Source organism: Carassius carassius, chromosome 3 (assembly GCF_963082965.1).
Source record: "Carassius carassius chromosome 3, fCarCar2.1, whole genome shotgun sequence".
Classification (NCBI taxonomy): Eukaryota; Metazoa; Chordata; class Actinopteri; order Cypriniformes; family Cyprinidae; genus Carassius; species Carassius carassius.
This window is the reverse complement of record NC_081757.1, coordinates 30,215,167-30,234,878: the sequence shown is the minus strand read 5'-3', so window position 1 is coordinate 30,234,878 and position 19,712 is coordinate 30,215,167. Positions and strand designations below refer to the sequence as shown.

General features: G+C 36.2%; 1 protein-coding gene across 2 annotated transcripts in view; it reads right to left on the bottom strand.

Annotated features, from left to right (window-relative positions):
- The window catches only part of plcb3 (phospholipase C, beta 3 (phosphatidylinositol-specific)), a 51,152-nt gene that overhangs the window by 10,601 nt on the left and 20,839 nt on the right, over positions 1 to 19,712 (bottom strand). For both annotated transcript variants that reach the window (XM_059535889.1, XM_059535897.1), the window contains exons 3-23: positions 9,794 to 9,862; positions 9,562 to 9,702; positions 9,206 to 9,285; positions 8,345 to 8,398; positions 8,136 to 8,208; positions 6,449 to 6,549; positions 5,854 to 6,020; positions 5,603 to 5,749; positions 5,359 to 5,516; positions 4,916 to 4,998; positions 4,741 to 4,825; positions 3,971 to 4,118; positions 2,708 to 2,809; positions 2,487 to 2,566; positions 2,305 to 2,401; positions 2,079 to 2,163; positions 1,320 to 1,444; positions 1,045 to 1,199; positions 762 to 923; positions 546 to 645; positions 336 to 440 (exon numbers count right to left, since the gene is read on the bottom strand). In XM_059535889.1, the coding sequence (XP_059391872.1) occupies positions 336 to 440; positions 546 to 645; positions 762 to 923; positions 1,045 to 1,199; positions 1,320 to 1,444; positions 2,079 to 2,163; positions 2,305 to 2,401; positions 2,487 to 2,566; positions 2,708 to 2,809; positions 3,971 to 4,118; positions 4,741 to 4,825; positions 4,916 to 4,998; positions 5,359 to 5,516; positions 5,603 to 5,749; positions 5,854 to 6,020; positions 6,449 to 6,549; positions 8,136 to 8,208; positions 8,345 to 8,398; positions 9,206 to 9,285; positions 9,562 to 9,702; positions 9,794 to 9,862 (2,317 nt within the window). The remainder of the gene's footprint in view (positions 1 to 335; positions 441 to 545; positions 646 to 761; positions 924 to 1,044; positions 1,200 to 1,319; positions 1,445 to 2,078; positions 2,164 to 2,304; positions 2,402 to 2,486; positions 2,567 to 2,707; positions 2,810 to 3,970; positions 4,119 to 4,740; positions 4,826 to 4,915; positions 4,999 to 5,358; positions 5,517 to 5,602; positions 5,750 to 5,853; positions 6,021 to 6,448; positions 6,550 to 8,135; positions 8,209 to 8,344; positions 8,399 to 9,205; positions 9,286 to 9,561; positions 9,703 to 9,793; positions 9,863 to 19,712) is intronic.

The window sequence follows — 19,712 nt, the reverse complement described above, 5'->3', positions numbered from 1 at the left end:
AGTGACTTAAAACCATCCTGTTTATGCTATGCATCCTGTTTATCATGTCCATCCTAGTAATCCCGCTCCATGTGAATTTGTGAACTTCATGTCATGTGAATAGCTAAAGATTTTTGCAATGGAATAAAAGAGAGCAAAGGACTGGTACCCCCCCCCAGTGTTTTAATCAGACACGCCATAAGTTTCTACAATTTTAACGAACTTTGGACATTTTAACATCTCGTATTCAACAGTATTTGCACAGCAATATTGTTCACCAGCTTCTTATTACATCTATGTAGCAGATAATGAATTCACTATCATGGCATTCATAGTCCCACACAAACCTCTCCTACCTTGGTGTTCATTGGGAATATAGTCTTGTGCCTCAGTGTACACAAGTAGAGATGACAGCATGAGCGGTTGGTTCAGCTCATTCTTCAGACAGATGTAGTGATATCCTAAAAGACACATAAACACACATATAGCAGATGTAGGACTGTAGAGATTTAGTACAGCATCAGACTAACAAGTCTGGTAGATCACTGCCTCGTACTGGAACGAACCTGGTCGCATTGCAGATACTGGCAAGATGCGATGGCCAATAAACTTTCCATTTTCTTCATACACTGCTATTCGCAGAGATGCAAGGGTGGGCAACACCACCTAGAAAGATAGAAATGAACAGCATTTCATTTAACAAAAAGGTGTAGATTAGTAGATTTTTAAACGGCTTTACAGTTTTATGCATTTTAGGACAAACGCTTCTTTTCACTAGTTACCTTGTTGAACAAAAAGGTTTCATCATCCCAGACTGGGTCCAGAGAGTTGTTGTTAGAAGTTTTCGTTCGATATTTCCTTTTAGTGTCTGCGGGAAGTCCAAACATGTCCACCTCCACGTAAACACCAACCTTCTTATCGTTCAGAAACTGACCTGAGATGATCTATGTATATGAGGGAAAAGTGAGAAATGACATGATTGTACATATCACATTTGAAATTACATAGAAAAATAGCTGACTATCACTATATCTTTAAACAGCATACTACATGTGCACAAAATACCTTGATTTTAACTGTGTTGGCTACGATGCCATCCACAATGTCCATAGTAAAGGGGTCAAAGTGTTTGTCCGTGCGTCTCATGAACTCTGGCTTCAGCAGATAACCACAGTGGCCGTTATATTCAAACACCCCCATGTTCAGCTGCATCGGCAAGTCTGAGACAGAGAAATAAGCTTATTTAAAGCTTTTCAAGGCTATTAAGATCTATACAAATGTAGAAAAAAAAAAACTAAGAAGGAAGAAGACAATAAAATAGGGCTGTTTGCATAGCTGACCGAGAGTTTGGAAGTTTAGCGCCACCATTTGGCAACCCACGTTCCAGAAGAGCTGTGGCATATAGTTACTGGAGTCCACACGAGTCCCTTTGGGGTAGATCCGACTCAGCTGCTTTTTATTGTATCTGAATACAGACATTTTGCTCAGGAAGAACAACATTACTTGAATATAAAAGCGCAAACATGCACACACCAAGCATAACTTAAACCATTGCCATGTCCTGATTCGTATATTTTCCAACCTAAGTAGTATTCAAAATTAGAATAAAGAATGTTGAAGTACGTCAAAGATACCCTGATGGTCTATTATTTCTGGTGAATATATTCGGATCAGAACCACAACCACAAACACAAATTAAGAAAAAACACTCCAAGCTGGATTACATGGATCTGCTTTTTAAATGTCCACCAGTAATAGCCGGTCTAAAACAAAAAAACACAGCGGACATGAAATACTGAACCTACAATATGGTAGAAAGAATTGTTGAGTAGTATAAATAAACAGAAATGTGGAGTGTATATATGATGAGTGCATATATGACAGTATGATTGACAGGCCAGTTCACATTGACATGATATGCGTAACCGTACAAAAAGATGCTATTATTATATGGTAGTACAGTGTACGTACCAAAATTTGCCTACTCCTCCGTACAAGATTTTTCTTCACATACTTTTAGGAGATATTACAAGTAGGTTAACTGGGATGCAGCACATTATAGCAGTCATTATCTGCTGACTGAGGCTGGTGAAGGATACTCAACAAACTCGCTGGGAGAGTTCTTCAATGTGTCCATGCCTTTGGTCTCCACAAAAGATGACATCTCAAAATATTTATTCCTCTCTGAAAAGAGAGAGAAAGGGATCAAAGTTAAATTCTAAATGAACAATGATTTTATAAAACAGACGGATTATTCTGTCCTGGCTTCTAATTGGTCAACACAGACATAGTAACAGCTACGTTGTGAAAGGTATCACGACTCACTGGTTGCCACCTCAAAGGATTTGAATTTGACAGGTTCTATGTAGTTGACCAGCGTAGACATCTCCTCTGTAGCATTCACCTCACTGTACGCAGTGCCCTGAAACAGAGAGACACGTCAAAGATGCACACAGAAAGAGAGACAGAGAGAAGAATAGCAAACATGACAGACTGACTGGAGTTACCTCATCAGTGTTGTTGTGTTTCTTTGGATCTGGAATGGGTTCCTCTTCCTCCTCTTCTTCACTGTCCCCATCTCCCCGATCTAGTAATTAATATATAGAATACACACAAACACAGAAAATTGAATACACACTTTAAATGCATTAACCATGAACTTCCATACAGGTGCCTTAGTGACAATCCTGATTGGTTGAGACCTCATGTAAACTAGGCATAAACCCACCAATAGACTTGCGGATATCAAGATCTTTGGCCATCCTCTCTGCAAGCTTCTCGCCCCCATTGGACATGAGCTGGCCCACCTCCCCATCAGACAATGGACAATCTAAACACAAATCTCATGATGAATGGGTTTGGATGTGAAATGAAACCGGTAACAGAAAATTGTATTGTGTGTATATGAAATTGCTTGTAAATGAATGGGCCAGAATGGTTTCAAGACAGCAAAAAGAGTGAAAACTACAACTAAAACACACCCTAATGCATTTTCAGTGCAGAAGAGCTGCAAAATGTAGCTAATTAAAGAGTTACAATTGTTTCAAAGTTGTAAATATCATCATTTATGACCAAGAAAGTAAATGATGACAAATAATGACAAATGATGACATTTTACAATAGCTAACTCTCTAATCATGCAGATATGATAGAGATGTGCAATAAAATGGACCATGAGAATAAGTGATGAAATAAAAATGATGCCAAAATAAAAAATCATATAAGATCACATGTGAAATGGATGTTGAAAACTGCAATACTAGTTAAGACAAAGCAGTTTACAGTAAAAGTTCTCAATTTTTTTCACTGTTCAGTGTGTAATCTTGCTGTCAGACTGATTCAAGCTTATGTCATGGGTTTGAGACTTATGCACTAAAAGAACTGGTTGAAAAGAGCTATTTACTTGCAAATCAGACATCACATACATACTTAAATTACACCTGTTGCTGGGACAACAACAAGGACAATGCAATAATGCTGAATGCTGATGGAGGAAACTCGGACATGCACTCTAAGAGACCATTCACACAGAGGATGTTTTCTGTTTTCCACTATGTGCATTCAAGGTAAAGCAAGTTTAAACATTTTAAGGGTTCATGACACTGATTTGCAAAAAAATATTTTAACATGATCCTTCACTTATAAAAGCTTTAATTATAAGCTTCACATAATTAACTTCACTTGTAAAGTTTTTGCACCAAATGTATGTTTGCAAAAATTACCTTTACAAATTACAAATGCTTAGGTATGGTGTTTTTTGTTTGTTTGTTTTGTTCCACTGCCCTGAGTCTCTCTTTTTTTAAAAAATGTGAAACAAGTGTGAATGGACCCAGTGTGTGAAGAAACCCCATCTTGACACAAGTTGCTACAGTATACATACTTAAATTATTGTTGTAATTGCGTTGATACACTGGCAACTGCTTTCAATCACAGTCACTTTTGTGTTAAGAGTGGATCAGGCTAGTCTTTGGTGTGCTGCATGTGTACACACCATTCAAAGGTGAGGACTGTTCATCTGTCCCATCCTTGCGTCTGATGCTCCCACCATTAGAGGCCCTGTGCTGATGTTTCTTCTTGTTCTTGATCAAGATCTTCCCCATGAGTTCCTGGGGGCTTGGCAGTGGTTGACCAGGAACCAGCTGTAAAAACAATAAACATAAAAATCTATTCTCAAGCTAAAATGTAATAGTTTACACACTCTCAATTTTTTTTAAACGATTCTCTTCATTATAATTGCCAAATCACAGCATTCCGTGGTCAAATATTTCTGTAATGGCAAAAACTACATAATTAATGGCTGTCCCAGCCAGCCAATTTTCTACACAGCTATTATATCACTGCATTGGTCTCTTTCCTTCCACAATAATGCAATGATTTCAGGTCAAAACAAGACTTTCATTTATTATTTTATCTGGTAGTCACTTAATAATTTGGAAACAAACTTTATTAGGATGATACAGAACGGCTTCACTTTTACTGGGATCCTGACTACCCTTGACTAGATTTATCCAGCGATAATGGACCATCCTTAACCACAAGTAAAGTTAGCATAAGTTTAACTTAAGTTTAACTTTAGCTTGGAAGTTTATAACGATTGTAAAACCTTTGAATGTTTTAAGGTGATAGACAGATAGACTGATTGATCGATTAATTGATTTGTAACTTTGTTCCGAAAAACAATTAAAGTTGAACTTAAATTTTGTTTTTAGAACTATTGATTGGTTTTTGAAGTTAGGCTTTTTAAGGTGTTGAAGAACTCACCGGATATTTCTCCAGGGGTTCAATGAGCAGCGCATCCCCAAACATCGAACGACAGTATTCTGCCATTTTAGCCTGCTGCTTTGCCCTAAAAGACCATATAATAATCAAGTTACAAATTAACAGGATAAAAAAAAAAGAAAAACAAGAAATAAGCATTATTCACACTCATACTTACGAGTCCACGTGATTTTCGAAGGACAGGATGAGAGGGTAGGGAGACGTCTTGAATGCACTTTCAGCGATTGCCTCGATTACTTCCTAAAATCGCAAATATTGAAACTTTGTCTCTCATTGCAGTTCAGTGTGTGTGCGGTTTAAATGAAGCGGCTTTCTTTTGACAGTAAAGGTGTAGTCACATTAGGGAAGTTTTGCAGTCAAAAAAGTTCCTTTTGTCAGTAGTGCTGCGATGTTCGAAGATCAGCCCACCAGGAGCTACTTTCAAACCAAGCAGCTTTCTATTGTTCAGCAGGCATATCCATGTGACCTGCTTGAACCCTTGGTAAAATCTTCACACGGAAATCTTGCAAAATTGCAAATTGCAAGGATTCCTATTGAAGTCACTGTATTTTTCCCATAAACATTTGCAGAACAATGTTAAATGTGAGGCCATAAACACACCTTGAACGATATCTCGGTTGTCATGGTAAAGCCGTGCGTGATGATTGGCTCTTCCTCAGGTGGGCGGCCCTTCCAGCAGTCCAGCTCTATACAGCGGCATCCTGTCAGCAACACCTGCCTGTACATCTCCACTGATGACAGGCCCGTCAACTGACCCACTGAAGCGGGAAAACACAGACAGAGTTCACAGATGTGTGTTTATTACCATATTTGCGTCTATGAGAGTGTTTATGGATCTGCATACCTGTGAGGTATGTGTTGTGTGAAGAGTTGATGAAATAGTGGGACAGGGGTTGGTTCATATCATCGATGATGTCCAACCTCTCAGGAGGAACCACAGAGTTCTCATCACCTCCAAGATATTTTGTGAAGCCCATCAGGGAGATCTGATCTGCTCACACATTTACAGGTGAAACAAACCACCACCATCAGTCTCTTCGTCACCGTGTCTAAATGTGTGTGTGTGTGTGTGTGTGAGAGAGAGTGCATCTGTACCTCTCTCCAGCTGGCTGGTGTTGGTCTCATATCTCTCCATGAGCTGGCGGACCTGATCTCGCTTGAGTGGTGGGTAAAGAACCTCATTTAGTCGAGAATCTCTTTGTTTGCGATTTATAAAGTCCATCAGCTGATCCAGAGACAGGAAGGGCTTCCCTTTGGAGCCACTGTGTACACAGTGAAGAATTAAATAAGTCAAAAATATTTCACAAAGTATCTTTACATATTTGTTAAGACATAAAGTGGCCCAAGACATATTTGGACACACTTAATAATGTATAAATATCACTGTATTAGAAACAAATATTATAAACAAAGTATCAGTAGCATTTCTTTTCAGGGCCCTTTTTACAAAGATATGTTTCAATACTTTATTCTAAATAGCATATCTTTTCCTTTGTAAATTACAAACCTAACAAACTTCTTTTGTGAAAACTAGCTTGAAAGTGTGCCATTTTTCTTCAATATAAATTCTATTTAGTTGTTATATTAAATCAGAGAATATCAGTCATAAATAATTAAATGTGGCTTAATTAAAAGCACTTTTTTGGGGCTACTGTATCGTTGTCATTGCTGTTTGACTCGGTTCACTCACAGCTCCACGAAGATACGCTCCACCTCTGGTCTGGGACTTAGTTTGTTGAGAAAGTTCTGGAACATTTCCCAGGTGAAGTCATCTGGCTTTATACCATCCGCCTGAGGAAAATAAATAAATGAATGAATGACAATGAATAAATGAAGATATGAATCTTAATAAATAATCTTGTAAAAAGCTATTTTATCGTTAAAAGTAAAAGATAATTTTTTTTTATCATTTTTAGCGTTATTTTGTGTCTGCAGTGTATTTTAAAAGGGAAATTAGCAAGGAAAACAGGATTTATCTTGTGTTGAAATAAATACTTTGATGTACTATATAAGTACATATGTTTACAACATTATGAAAAATAAAATGTAGAAATGAGACCCACAGTCATGGGTGTGGTAGTGGGGGGAAAAGTGGACCTGACTACCCAGGGCCCCGTCTAGGGAGAGGGCCCTTTGAAATCCCATCAATTTTTTTTTTTTTTGTAGCCTAATTCGAATTAATTGGGCCCTCCAATTGATGTCATTATTCATTTCAAAATATATTGACAACACCAACTGAGAGAATGAACTCAGTGCCAGACACTCTGGATAAATTCATGATGTTATCAAAGCCCATGAATAGGGTTGCAAAATTCTGGGAATTTTCAAAGTTGGAAAATTTCCATGGGAGTTAAGAGGAATATAAGGGAATTAATGGGAATTTACAAAACTGAAAGGTTATTCCTTTATAGTTTACATTTTTTTTTTTCATTATGGCAGGCTTAGCTTATTTTATTGGTTTCTGAGGGTACAGTTGTCTCGTGTTCTCCCGTTCAAAAATAAATGTTTTTAATTTAAAACTTGCATCAGTATCATGGATCAAAATGTTAGTACACAAACAAACTCGATGTAGCCTATGGTTTAAAGGTATTTGAGCACAAGTAGGCCAAATGCATCAATTCAGGTGGTGAATGAAAGAACCAGTCATTACTATAATCTGATTTGATTATAGATTTAAACACTATTTATACTTGTTTATATTCAAATAATAAAAAATTTCATTCAAAATTGAATTTTCATTTTGCTAACCCGCATCGTACAATGGCATGTGTAGGGGGCCCACTGACATTGAGAGTATACAGGGCCCAGAATTTGGTGCTACGCCCCTGCCCACAGTACAACTAGTACTGTACTATTTGGTCTGCTGTACATTAGTGAATGTGCTTGTTTTGGGGGTTGATGATATTGGTACAATGACTGCCTAGACTTTTTTTTACTTCATGTTAAACAGGTCATTTATTTGTTGACGCCTGGTGTAGAATATGGCCTCTTTAAGTTTTGCAATTCACACTGAAGTTCAACCAGCAGAGGGCAACATAAGGCAGTGAACAGATTGACGTGGACGTGCTGATCTAAGACCAGCTCCTCTGTGTCCAAACTGAACCATAAAAGGACTGACCGCAGATCACCAAAAGAGTGGCAAAGAAAAAGAAATAAAGAACGTGTGACATGTGAAGAGAGAGCGAGACGCAACAAGAGACTGGACTAAAGAGATGATGGTTGTGGGTTATATGAAAAAAAAAGCATTTATATTGAAAGAACAAAAGAGACAAAAACAGAAACAAACATGTCACATGGAACCACAGCAGACAGACAGTAAACGATCAAACTGAATGGCTAAAGGTGTAATAACTTGTGATTGGTGCATGACTGATTACCCTGTTATTGACCAGACCGCTGTGCTCCAGCGCCATCTCCACACGTTTCTTATCGGAGAACATTTTCAGGATGCTGAGAGAAGTGAAAGAGAAAGAAAAAGAAAAGAAGTGAAAGCAACGATGAATGAAGAAGTGGCAAATTAGCAACGAAAGCCCTGAAGAACTGGAAACATAGCTATGTTTGAGTAAGAGAGCTTGTGTTTACTCACTTCTTCACTGGGATTTTCCCATCCTGATTTACCTGCAGCTTCAGCTTGGTGTACCTATGAAAAAAAGACAGTTAACTGCATCACACTGGTTTCATTATCCTTTATCTTTTTCATTAGTCTACACTGATTATCTGCACTTATAAATTAACTAAATCTTAATAAAACTACAGACTCTTGGAACAACAAACACCTGACATTAGCACCGTCTCAGACTGATGCAAAGACTATGACAATAAGGGGTATTTTACATTGCCTCAATGGTATTTTATATTGGCATTTTGCCTGGTATGGAGTTGACCTCAAATTCGGTTTGTAAACGAGGATTTAACATGAATATCTCACCCAAAATTGAAAACTCTGTCGCTTACTCATCATCAAGTCTTTAAGACTTCCTTTCCTCCATGACTGGGAATGAGAGTTTTCAATTTTATTTTTGGTGAACTGACCTGACCACCCATGACCATCAATTACAAAATCAACCATTTTGCCAAGTCTTGAGTTGAGAGGATTCAGAGTAAAGTCAAATTGTGAGAAAACAGGTCAGATTATTAAGCATAACTGCGAGAACATAAGTAACAATTATGATAAATAAAGCTGCAACGGTAAGTTGCAGAGAAAAGGAAAGGCAGTAGCATTTGAAAGATATAAAGTAGCGATTCAATTTTGAGATTTAATCACAATTGTAAAATAATCACAAATACGAGAAATAAAGTTGCATTGTGAGATATATAGTTCAGTGAAGTGGGCTGGCACTTTTTTGTATTTGTGCTACACCAACATGCCTCTTGGCCTCAAACAACAGCTTCAGACACACACACACACACACACACACACACAGAGAGAGAGAGAGAGAGAACTCACGCTTTGAAGAAGAAGGTGTTGCGGGACGCATTCTGGGAAAGTATGTTTGTGGCAAGTTTAAACAGCTCATCAGTCCACTCCTGGAAACCCAATCATAACACCAAATAAACGTTCATAAGTGAGTCATACATTTATTATGCAAATATGATAATCCTTTAAAATCATACAAAAATCAAACTTCAATATTAGGCTTTTAAAGAGGGAAGAAAATATCAAATGAGAGTCATCTAATGTACAGTAGTTCATTCAGAGCACACTCCAGCAAAGGTAGAAAGCAGACAAACAGGACAGAGAGAGAAAGAGGGAGCGAAAGCGTGGACATGGTATCTAGGTGATGGGCCTGTTGTCGTGGTTACCTTGCAATAGCCATCCTGCACAGCTTGGAAGTTGAGGAAGGAGATGTTGACCAGGTCATTGCCATAGACGATAGTTAGCAGCTTTGTTTCTGGGTTGCTTTCTACTTTGGTGAAACCCAGTGTTTCACGTAAACGTTGGTCCTAAAACACAGGCAAACCTTACCACCCACATGCACTGACATATGAACCTTTCCAAACATAACCTTCAACACATGCTCATATAAAAACGTACCTTTGGCATCTTGGCAAACCTTCCTGTCCTGGTGTCCCTGATTTGACTGATGTCCAGGATTTCCACATCCTATAAGAAAAAAAAAAAAACAACAACAACAGATACACAAAGAGATAAATAAATCATAATCATTGCTTCTCAACCAGAGAACCAGGGCCCAGTAGTGTGCCTCAAAATTTGGTTTGAACAAAACAAGCATTAAATAAGTACATAAATTAACCCCGTCAACAAACAACAGTTTTATTTTCTTTGAAGGAGTTTCCCTCCATTAACGTGATTTTATTTACTTGTCTAATCATTTGTCAAATACTGCTGAATGAGTTTAATGGTTAAAATTAACCCTGGTAATGATAATAATAGGTTTGTCATTTACTTTCATTTCCTCGTCAAAATCTTTCAGTAAATCGGAATTAAATGTCAGTTAGTCAGAAAGTGGAGACATACATCCGACATTTCAAATCAAAAGTTTTGTGGTTTACTGTCTGTTTCTCTTAAATCCAACCGCAGATTTATACACAACAGTGTACTCATAAATGTTGACACAGTCACATCGCAGACAAACAGTTTAACTCTCCTGGGAAAAATACTGATGACTCATTATGCATTGCACAGATTTCGGTCCAATCAGATTATCTTGAGAGTGATAATGTCCCTTCCCCATTACCAACTGTCACCAATTAGCAAGTAGCAAACCGTGGCTCCTAGCTGTGACTTTTTACAACTTAAAAGAAGAGCATTTAATATGTCTTGTCTGTTTCAGGTAAATATGTCAGCAAAATATAGAAAAAAGGTGATTTCATGGGGTCTTTAGGAGTAATGGCGAATGAAATAACACTGAACAGATGTCCAGAGAATCCCTGACATCGCACACACATAACCACTGACAAAGCGAAGGATGCGGTCACTGAAGTGGAGAAGCAGTCATAAGTTAAGAGTGAACTTTATGACAGCTTCCCTCAACACTTCAGGATTCACATCTCAGATAAACGTCTCTGCTTCATGTGTTCTGGAAAGAGAGTCGATCTCGTAAAGAGAATAGCTGAGTAAATGAGCTGGGGCAGTGGTTGGATGACTGTGCTTGTAAACTTCAACAATAAACAAAGCAGATCTGGACTGTAAATAGCCGCTCTATAGCCGAGGGCTCCCTCCCTTTCTCTCTCGTTCTTTATCATCTTCCGCTTTCCTGTACTATCGTCCCCTCCCACCATGGTGTGTGACTGTGTGGATGAAAATCCAGAGTGTGTGCGAGGGTCATGGGTTACTGGTCAAAGTCTGCTAAGGACTGGTTCCAGTCCAAACAAGCCCAGCAGTATGGACCCGGACAAAACACACACACACACACACACACACACGCATCTCCCTGCAGCTAATGACTCGTCATGAAACACTGGCTCCCTAGAGCGATACTGGGACAATTTATTTATATTTTAATGATTCATTTCCAGATCCTGTGAACGTCCTAAACCAGTGATGTTTGTTCTTTAAAATATTTAAACAAAACAAAAACTAGCGCTATCTGTCCATATGTGCACAACATGGTGTTCTTAGCATTACTTCAGAATTTATAAATAACAAAAATGTAGAAAAAAAAATTGTTTTAATAAAATTGAAATACATCAAAGTAAAAAAAAAAAAAAAAAAAAAAACATCCCATTTTAAGATATGGAGTTGACAATAAAATTGTTAAGGAAGTAAAAGTTGTAAAGCTTTCCGCCCTGCCTCTTCCCCATTCTGTGGGTGTGACTGTAAATATAAACACAAGTAATCGGAGATTTCTAACAAAACAAAACAAAAAATAAAAAATTTATTAAAACAATGACACAAACAATGAATAAAACTGATCCAGAGACACAGCTATTTTTATATTAAGATATATTTACCACAGTTCAGCTGTAAAGTAATGTAACATTGATGGTATCAACAGGCTGCATTCGACTAACCGCTACAGGCTTAGACTTGTGAAATATCTTCCTGAAAAAATTAGGCAAGCGTTTCTGCACAAGGGTGTATGCAAGTGTGCGGCTGTTCCTAGCATACATGCATTCCCCTCATTCCTGGCCAACAAAGAATGTTGACCTAAGGTTTAATATTTAGCCCACAATGTCACTGTAGTGTTATGTCATTTATAAAGTTCAGAAAGAGAAACACAATATACACACTAAATAGACACAAGCGGTTCTTGTACTGGTGACATCACATCAAAAAACTGTTTCTCTATTTATTATTCAGCATTTTCACAGTTACAGAGTAATTCCCCTTCTCTGTTTAAGATTATGGCTTTTACCATACAGCTGCCATACATCTAGACTTTTTAACTTGCATTGCTGTGACAAAAGGTGATAGAATATCAGTTAAAAAAAAAAAAAAAAAAGCAAATGGACACCATGTTTCCAAGCAAAACATGTCTGTGTACAAAACAGTGGCTTCAAAATTCTTGGAACACCCGATTCTAACTGCTCATTCATTCTGCAATCAAATATTTCTGAATAATGACAGTTGCCCTGGGTCCTGCTTTATAACTGACAGGTTATTTGTTCTTCAGGTAATCTGAAACATGCATTTCCTACATTTCTGTGCTTATGTTCTGCCTCTTTATTAGTCTGCACAAAGAAGAAAATGTCATTTTAACCAATCGTTCCAGTCCATATACATACATACATATATATGTATACACATACTGTATATATATACAAACATGTATTATGTAAACAAAAACGTATTTTCGATGCAATTAATCACGATTTCTCATTTGACAGCACTAATATACACATATATACATACACATAAAAAATAAATAAATAAATAAATTCTCTCTCATATATATATATATATATATATATATATATATATATATATATATATATAGACACACACACAGGCTTTTTTTAACTAAACAATCGGCCCAATTTGAAATAGAATTGAATACTGGTTTTATGGGAGATGCACATCTCAGGTGTAGAATGAAATGTGATATCCAGATTAAAGTGGTAATAGTGCAATTTCACTAACCTTCCAAAGTACCAACCAAAGTTAGGATGGTAATGTCACCAGCAGCTGGAAAAAAATGAGCTTGGTGAGAGAAAGCGACTGAGAGGGGAAAAAAGGCTCCAGGGTATAGACATTCAACCTACTACAAAGCAAAACAGTGCAACACAATAGTGAGCCACCACACCCTGAGCCTAAGTTACTTTTTTCAGTTGCTGCTGTGCCAGTGAGATAAAGAGGGATTTTTCATGTTAAAAGGTGATGTATACCAGGAGAGAGTGCAGAGGCCTCTACTGCCTCTCCCACTATATCTGCCAACAAAGCCCCAGGAGCTGTTCCCTGCCCTGCACCCTGTGAGTGACTGGCCTTTTTGTGGCTTCTTGTGGGGTCAGACCTTAATTATGGAAACAATTAATCTCCAAATACATAAAGTCTTCAAAATTAATTCGAGCTTCCCATGCTGATAAATGAACAAAGTCGTGAGCACAAGAGAGGACATGCACACAGATAATTCAGGTTAAAGGGAAACTACCATGTGTGTTACAGTGAACATATCTTGCTGTAACTTCCTTGTGTAGCCCAGGCAACGGTCACTTCCTGTCGTGTCTGGCACTGGGGTGTGTATGCGGGTGTTGATAGTAAGAAGGTGTGCTTGTGACAACTGAACTAATAATGATAAAATCCCATGGCATTGAGTAGCATTGTTGAAATGAGAATGGCACACCTTCCCATACGGACTCATATTTCTTACTTGTACACACAGAAGAACTTGCCATGAAAAATCTCCACCTAATTCAAAATACATGCATACACACATTAATTTGTTCTTAACCTTGGTCTAATGTTTTTATGCATTCTAAATGAGTGACCACATGCCCGAAGCTAGTCATTTGCAAAAAAAAAAAACACACCCAAACCATCTTCATATAAAAATTCCACACAACCTTTTCTTTTAGAGTCTTTCGTCACTCTCTAAAGACGAACTGTCGCCTGAGAAACAGATCCTTGAGCAAAGCATTGTCCTCATATCCGGTTTAAACCTAATAAACACCTTTTATGCATCTGCACTGTTATACAGACAAACCTCACAGCTCAAGCTATAATTCAGCTTAACTTACTCTTTTACTGTATATAACAATATATTTTTAAGATGAAATTTTTTATTCAATTTCATCTTAACATGATTATAAGGTCTCCAAGGGCATGTGATTTTCGTGTATGCAGTTTCATTCAGTTTTTCCTACTTTTTTCATAATTTAAAATTAATAACATTTTTAAAAATAAACTGTGGTGTGAGTCACAGAATTGTTTGTGAAAACCTTTGTAAATATTTGTGAAGTGTGTTCAACTTTGGTAATTTAAATGTTGTGTATACATTATATTTACTATACATTCACACACACACACACACACACACATAATAATAATAATATATGTGTGTGCGTGTTTGTTTATGCTAAATTGTGGGGACATTTATGTGCGTGTATGTGTATTTATATGATAAAGCAAATAAACCAAAAAGCTGGCTTAAGAAAAATACTTATAAAATTTTGTTATGTAATCCAGACACTTTTATTAGGAGAACGCCTGATCATCTGTATCATCTGTTAACACTGTAACTGTATGATGCATTTCAATGATTCGAAATACAGAAGCAATTCCAAATCTAAATGGCTGACAAGAAACTAAATTAAGGTTCTACAGTGGCCTAGTTCAAGACCTGACCTGAATCCTACAGAGGTGATGTGGCAGGACCGGTTCAAGACTTATCAAAGCGTCTCGATAAGAGCACAAAATGAACAAGAATCAGAAGGCATGTGGAAAGAAAATGTAAAATTTAAATAATGGCATGTTCCATGTAATCATTAATTTGCTTAAAAGACATCAATAATACAGCTTAAATGTCAAGAAATTTTACATCAACCTCAAATGTCCAATAAATAGTCAATAGAAAGGTTGCCTGAAATATGAAGTTCCAAATTTTGTATAAATCTTTTTTATTATTATTATTAACTGAACGAATGGTTTATTTAACAAACATTACTTTTAGTGACGCACCGAATGTTCGGCAGCTGAAATTATTCGACCGAAAATATAAAAACAAAAAACAAAAAAAAACCTCTTTTGGTGTTCAGCCGAATGAGCAAATTGTACCGAACACTGACGTTAAGCGATCAAGTAGAGGCGCACACTACTTATTGCTGCATCTCATGTCTCAGATGAGAAGTAGAAGGGTTGTTGTTGCTGGTTACTGTATGATGACTGAAATTCCAAAATGGATTTAAAGAATTAGTAAATAAACTGCAAAATGTTGTTTTCTAACACCAGCACAAATTGCATGCATTCAAACAGCGCTGCACAAGCTCACGGCACCACATGATTTTTAGCCAGGGTTCAAAGGAAATTCTGCACCCAAACTGTGTTACTCGTCAGTTGCTCAGTCACATTTTTATGAACATTATGAGCATGAAAAGGCACGTGACAATACATGTGACAAAAATCTGCTGCTGTCAACAAAAGGGAGCCGTGAGGTCTTCATGCGGGATTCCGCCAAAATAAAAGCTGAAAAAAAGCAACTCCACCAACATTCATAAATGTTAGTATTGTAATTTTACTGTTGCTCTGCAAAATAAAATAAAAAAGAATAATAAATGATAATAATAATAATAATAATAATTACAATAGCTCAATGAATACATTTATAATAACATACAAACTATAGGGATCTATAACATTGCCTAATATTTTAAAAGAAGACTCTTCTGCTCAGCAAGGCTGCATTTATTTGTACAGTAAAAAAAACATTCCTGATTCAAGAATGTGGGTCTCCAAAATGGGCAAAAATATTATTATATTAACTTATTAATTTAAAGTTAAATTGTGATTTGTTGGTATAATGTCTGCTAGAATGTAAAAAATATTTTCAGTGTTAAGTAAATATTTTCTAATTGTTGTTTTGTAATTGATCTTTTCTTTGAAAAGCAAGACAAAACCGTAAAAAGCTAAATCTGGCGTGAAAAACCGGTGTTTAATGTTGTTTGGCTTCAGCCAAGAATTTTCATTTCGGTTATTATTTTGTTATTTTTTAATTATTTTGGATTTCAGCTAAAATAATTAATTTCAGTTTCAGCAAAAAAAATTTTTTTTTACTACTGTATACATTAATGCTTGTACAACAATCTCTTCCCGTCTAAGTGGACAGATTTTGGCCAGAATGAGCTGCAAAATGGACCAAAATCAAGCTACAGGAATCAATTGAGCATTGGGTGCTTTTGCATGGAAAGTCACACAGAAAGGTGAAACAGACAAATAAAATACAGTAACACAAAAGGTCACAGATCTGAGGAAAGGAGAGATGTATTTCTCCACTCCAGTAACCCTGCCTCTATCATTCACCCTTACTGCCCCACATCAACACAGAACAGCTTTGTTAACCTGTCGCCTGTCTGTCGCACAGCTCTACCCCCTTCCACCCCCTCTCTCTGTCTCTTGTCTTTCTGTTTCTTTCCTCTTTCTTTTCTTTAGTGCAGATAATGAATTTGGCCTGGGTCAAGAGTTTGTGATTCTTGTCATTCCTTTACCACATAAGGATGAAAATCCTCTTCAGTTGAGCAGTACAGTAAGTGTTTTATATATAAAACAGAGAGAACGATGACAGAAACACCTGACCGCTGAATATTAACAATGGCTTGTACAGGCTTGCATTTTAGGCATGAGTCCAGAGCCATCTATAACAAGAAAATTAGATGTCATGCATGAAAGCCCACTTGTGGAGGAAGAAAGAAGGATAAGGATATGGATGAAAAGGAAACTATTATATAATCAACTCAAAAAACACATTTCCTGTCTGCGTGTGTATATGTGTGGATTTGTTTCATTTTACAGTGGCTTTAAATAGTATTTGCAAAACACCCAATTATTAACAATTTTATGTTTTGGCGTATTTATATAAATTTGTAATCTCATTTCATTGTTTATGTATAATCTGTTTACCCACCAAAAACAGTTACGTTTAGGGGTGAGGCTTTTTATTTTTTTTTTTTTTTATCAGAGAATATTTGTTTTCACCATGACTAACTTCATTTAATAATAGACACTTCAAGCTTTCTTTAGATATACTGTATTTCTCATGTAATTTTCGTTCATTTTAGTGACTCGTTTCACGATGATATTCACAGAGACTGAGAGTGCAGAAAGTGCACCCTATTTTTTTAGCAAAATTGTTGATATTGGGAGAGTATACAAATAATACTTATTTTTTTAAGTGGATATTAAAGAACTATGAGTTTCTCTTTGTAGCGTGTTTTGTAGGTTTGATAAATTGAAAAAGTAAACTTGAAAGTAAAGTAATTTGTAATCTAATTACTTTATAAATGCAGTAATCAGTAATCTAATCAAATTATAATTTGAAAGATGTAATAAATAATTTGTAGTGGATTTGTTTAATTTTTTTGTTGTTTTTTTCGAGTAACTTACCAAAAATTGGTCACAATATTTTTTTTTTATTTCAGTCGATATTGATCATTTTAATGCTACATTTAAAATCTTTCTTTTTAAAGACAGATTTTTGTTCTTAATTGAAAGTAGAACAAAACCAGGTCAATTGAGGTTTTTAACTACTCTTTATGGTCAGAACATGACAAACCCGATTTGAGTTACAATTTTCCACTAATTTTTCCTTAAAATAAGTGCCGTTTGAACTTTGAGCTGAGTGAATAAATGGTCAGTGTGGCCTGGTTCAAATGAGAAGTACTGTTTTGTTCTGCTTTTGATGCATAAACATTATACTGAACACTTATCGAGCTCTTGTTATAATTTTAATGAGGAAAATAATAACTGGTAACTGGAGGAGTCCATGAATTAAAGGGGGACACTTTCTAAACAGGGATTGTAACAAATATTTGCAACAGGACATTGTGTTACACTCCAGGGCTTCTGTTGTTGGCATATAAAATATACACAAGTCCAAATGCTAATACCATCATCATCTGCAGCATTTCTAACCTGCAGCTTTTAGGTTTTTGTTCTTTGTATTGAGTCAAAAGATCAATCTGTGACATTTAGATCCTCTGTTTTTCAAAGATTGGCTGAATGAACGACAAAACTTCTGAAGGGCTGCTTGTATTTTGGCTCTCCCTTGTTCACAGGTATGACTGGAAGTGAACAGAGCATAGTGTAACTTTGCACTTGAACTTATTGGTGTTATTTGAGAATATCTTGAAATCACGTCTTTCCAAAACGCAAACCAAAAAAAACAACAAAACCTCTTGAAACATTCATATTTAAACGTGTCATCTATCCTGACAAAAGGGATCCTTGGAATGGATTTTTTGGTTCAAATTGAATGTATGATTTTCTTACTTTTGTAGAACACCATTTTAAAGAATGTTGGTAACAAAACAGTTTGGAGACCACTGCATTGACATCCAATGCACTGGGAAAAGAAGCAGAGAGACATTTCAAAAAATCTTCTATTATTCTCCGAGTCATACAGGTTTAGAATCGCATGAGGGTATGATGACCATGTCCATTTTTAATTGCACCATCCCTTTAAGTGTCCAAGTACCTTTTGGAGCCACTGTGTATTATATGGAGTTCTATGCATGTGCTGTTAGATTAATTGAAAAATATTCAGAAACATTCAAAAATAACTAGCAGCAGTGACAAATGTCACTCTTCCTTACGAATGAACTATGAACAGAGCATCAACAATGAACTAGCCAACAGACTGAGAGCCACTAGATTAATACATAACGGAACAAAGATTAGAGTTAGATCAGGTCTGACATGGACAGACAGCTTTGTGGAGCTCGCTCTGACTGACATCTCCTCCATTATCTCTCCTACGTACTCTTTTTCTGTGCGGTTATGTGGTTTGGTTTCATTAATGGGCTTTGTTTTTCCTGAGGTATTTTGAAAATGTGCTCTTATCTTTACTCAGTCTACAGGGTATGTTTTAATGCTGTGTCTCGAGGCAGTTAAAAAACCACAACCTTTTGAAAGGATGGCAATTTCTTTCTGTCAGACTATTTGATGTTCATTGTACATTTCAACTCATGAAAAGAAAAAAAGAAAGAAAAGAGAGAGAGAGAGAGAGAGAGAGAGAAAGAGAGAGAGAGAGAGAGAGAGAGAGGGAAAGAGAGAGGGAGAGAGAGAAATATTTAAGGTGCTTGACTGGTCTCCCATCCTGGATACACTGGTCAGATGACTCTGTTTATCTGGGTTTAGAGAGCTTTTAAACACTTTTGCACACAACGTGAAAAGGTACGTTTACAGCATGGTAAAAAAATGTTTTGTATTTGGAAATTTTCTAATAACACAGAATGTGTATTCAACTTAAAATTACTTTTCCATTTTGTTATTTTATTTTAAAATGTAATCCTGTGATGGCAAAATTCTATTTTCAGCAGCCATTTCATCAGTCTTCAGTCTCCCATGATTCTTCAAAAATCATTCTAATAAACTGATTTGTTCATTAAGAAACATTCATTATTATCATCAATGTGCAAAACAGTGCAGCTTAATATTTTTGTGGAAATGATGACAGATTTTGTGTTTCAGGATACCTTCATGAAGAGAAACTCCAAAAGAACTTTTATTTGAAGCAGAAACCTTTTGTAACATTAAGTTATCTTTGCTGTCACTTTTAATGCTTCCTTAATAAAAAAATATACATATAAATAAAACAACAACATACTGACCACCTTAAATTTATATATTTTATATTACAAACTATAGTAACAAAATTAGAGTACAAGGAGTGTTTTATATTTTGGATAAAAATTCACTAATTAAATATTATCTAAAAATACCCATGTTATGTTATACATTTTAAATACCTATTTTTAATTTCAAGATGAACCTTTTCACTTATTTCCAGTTATTTAATCCCAAAAATTGTAATTTTAATGTGGACCATTGGATCCCACTGTAA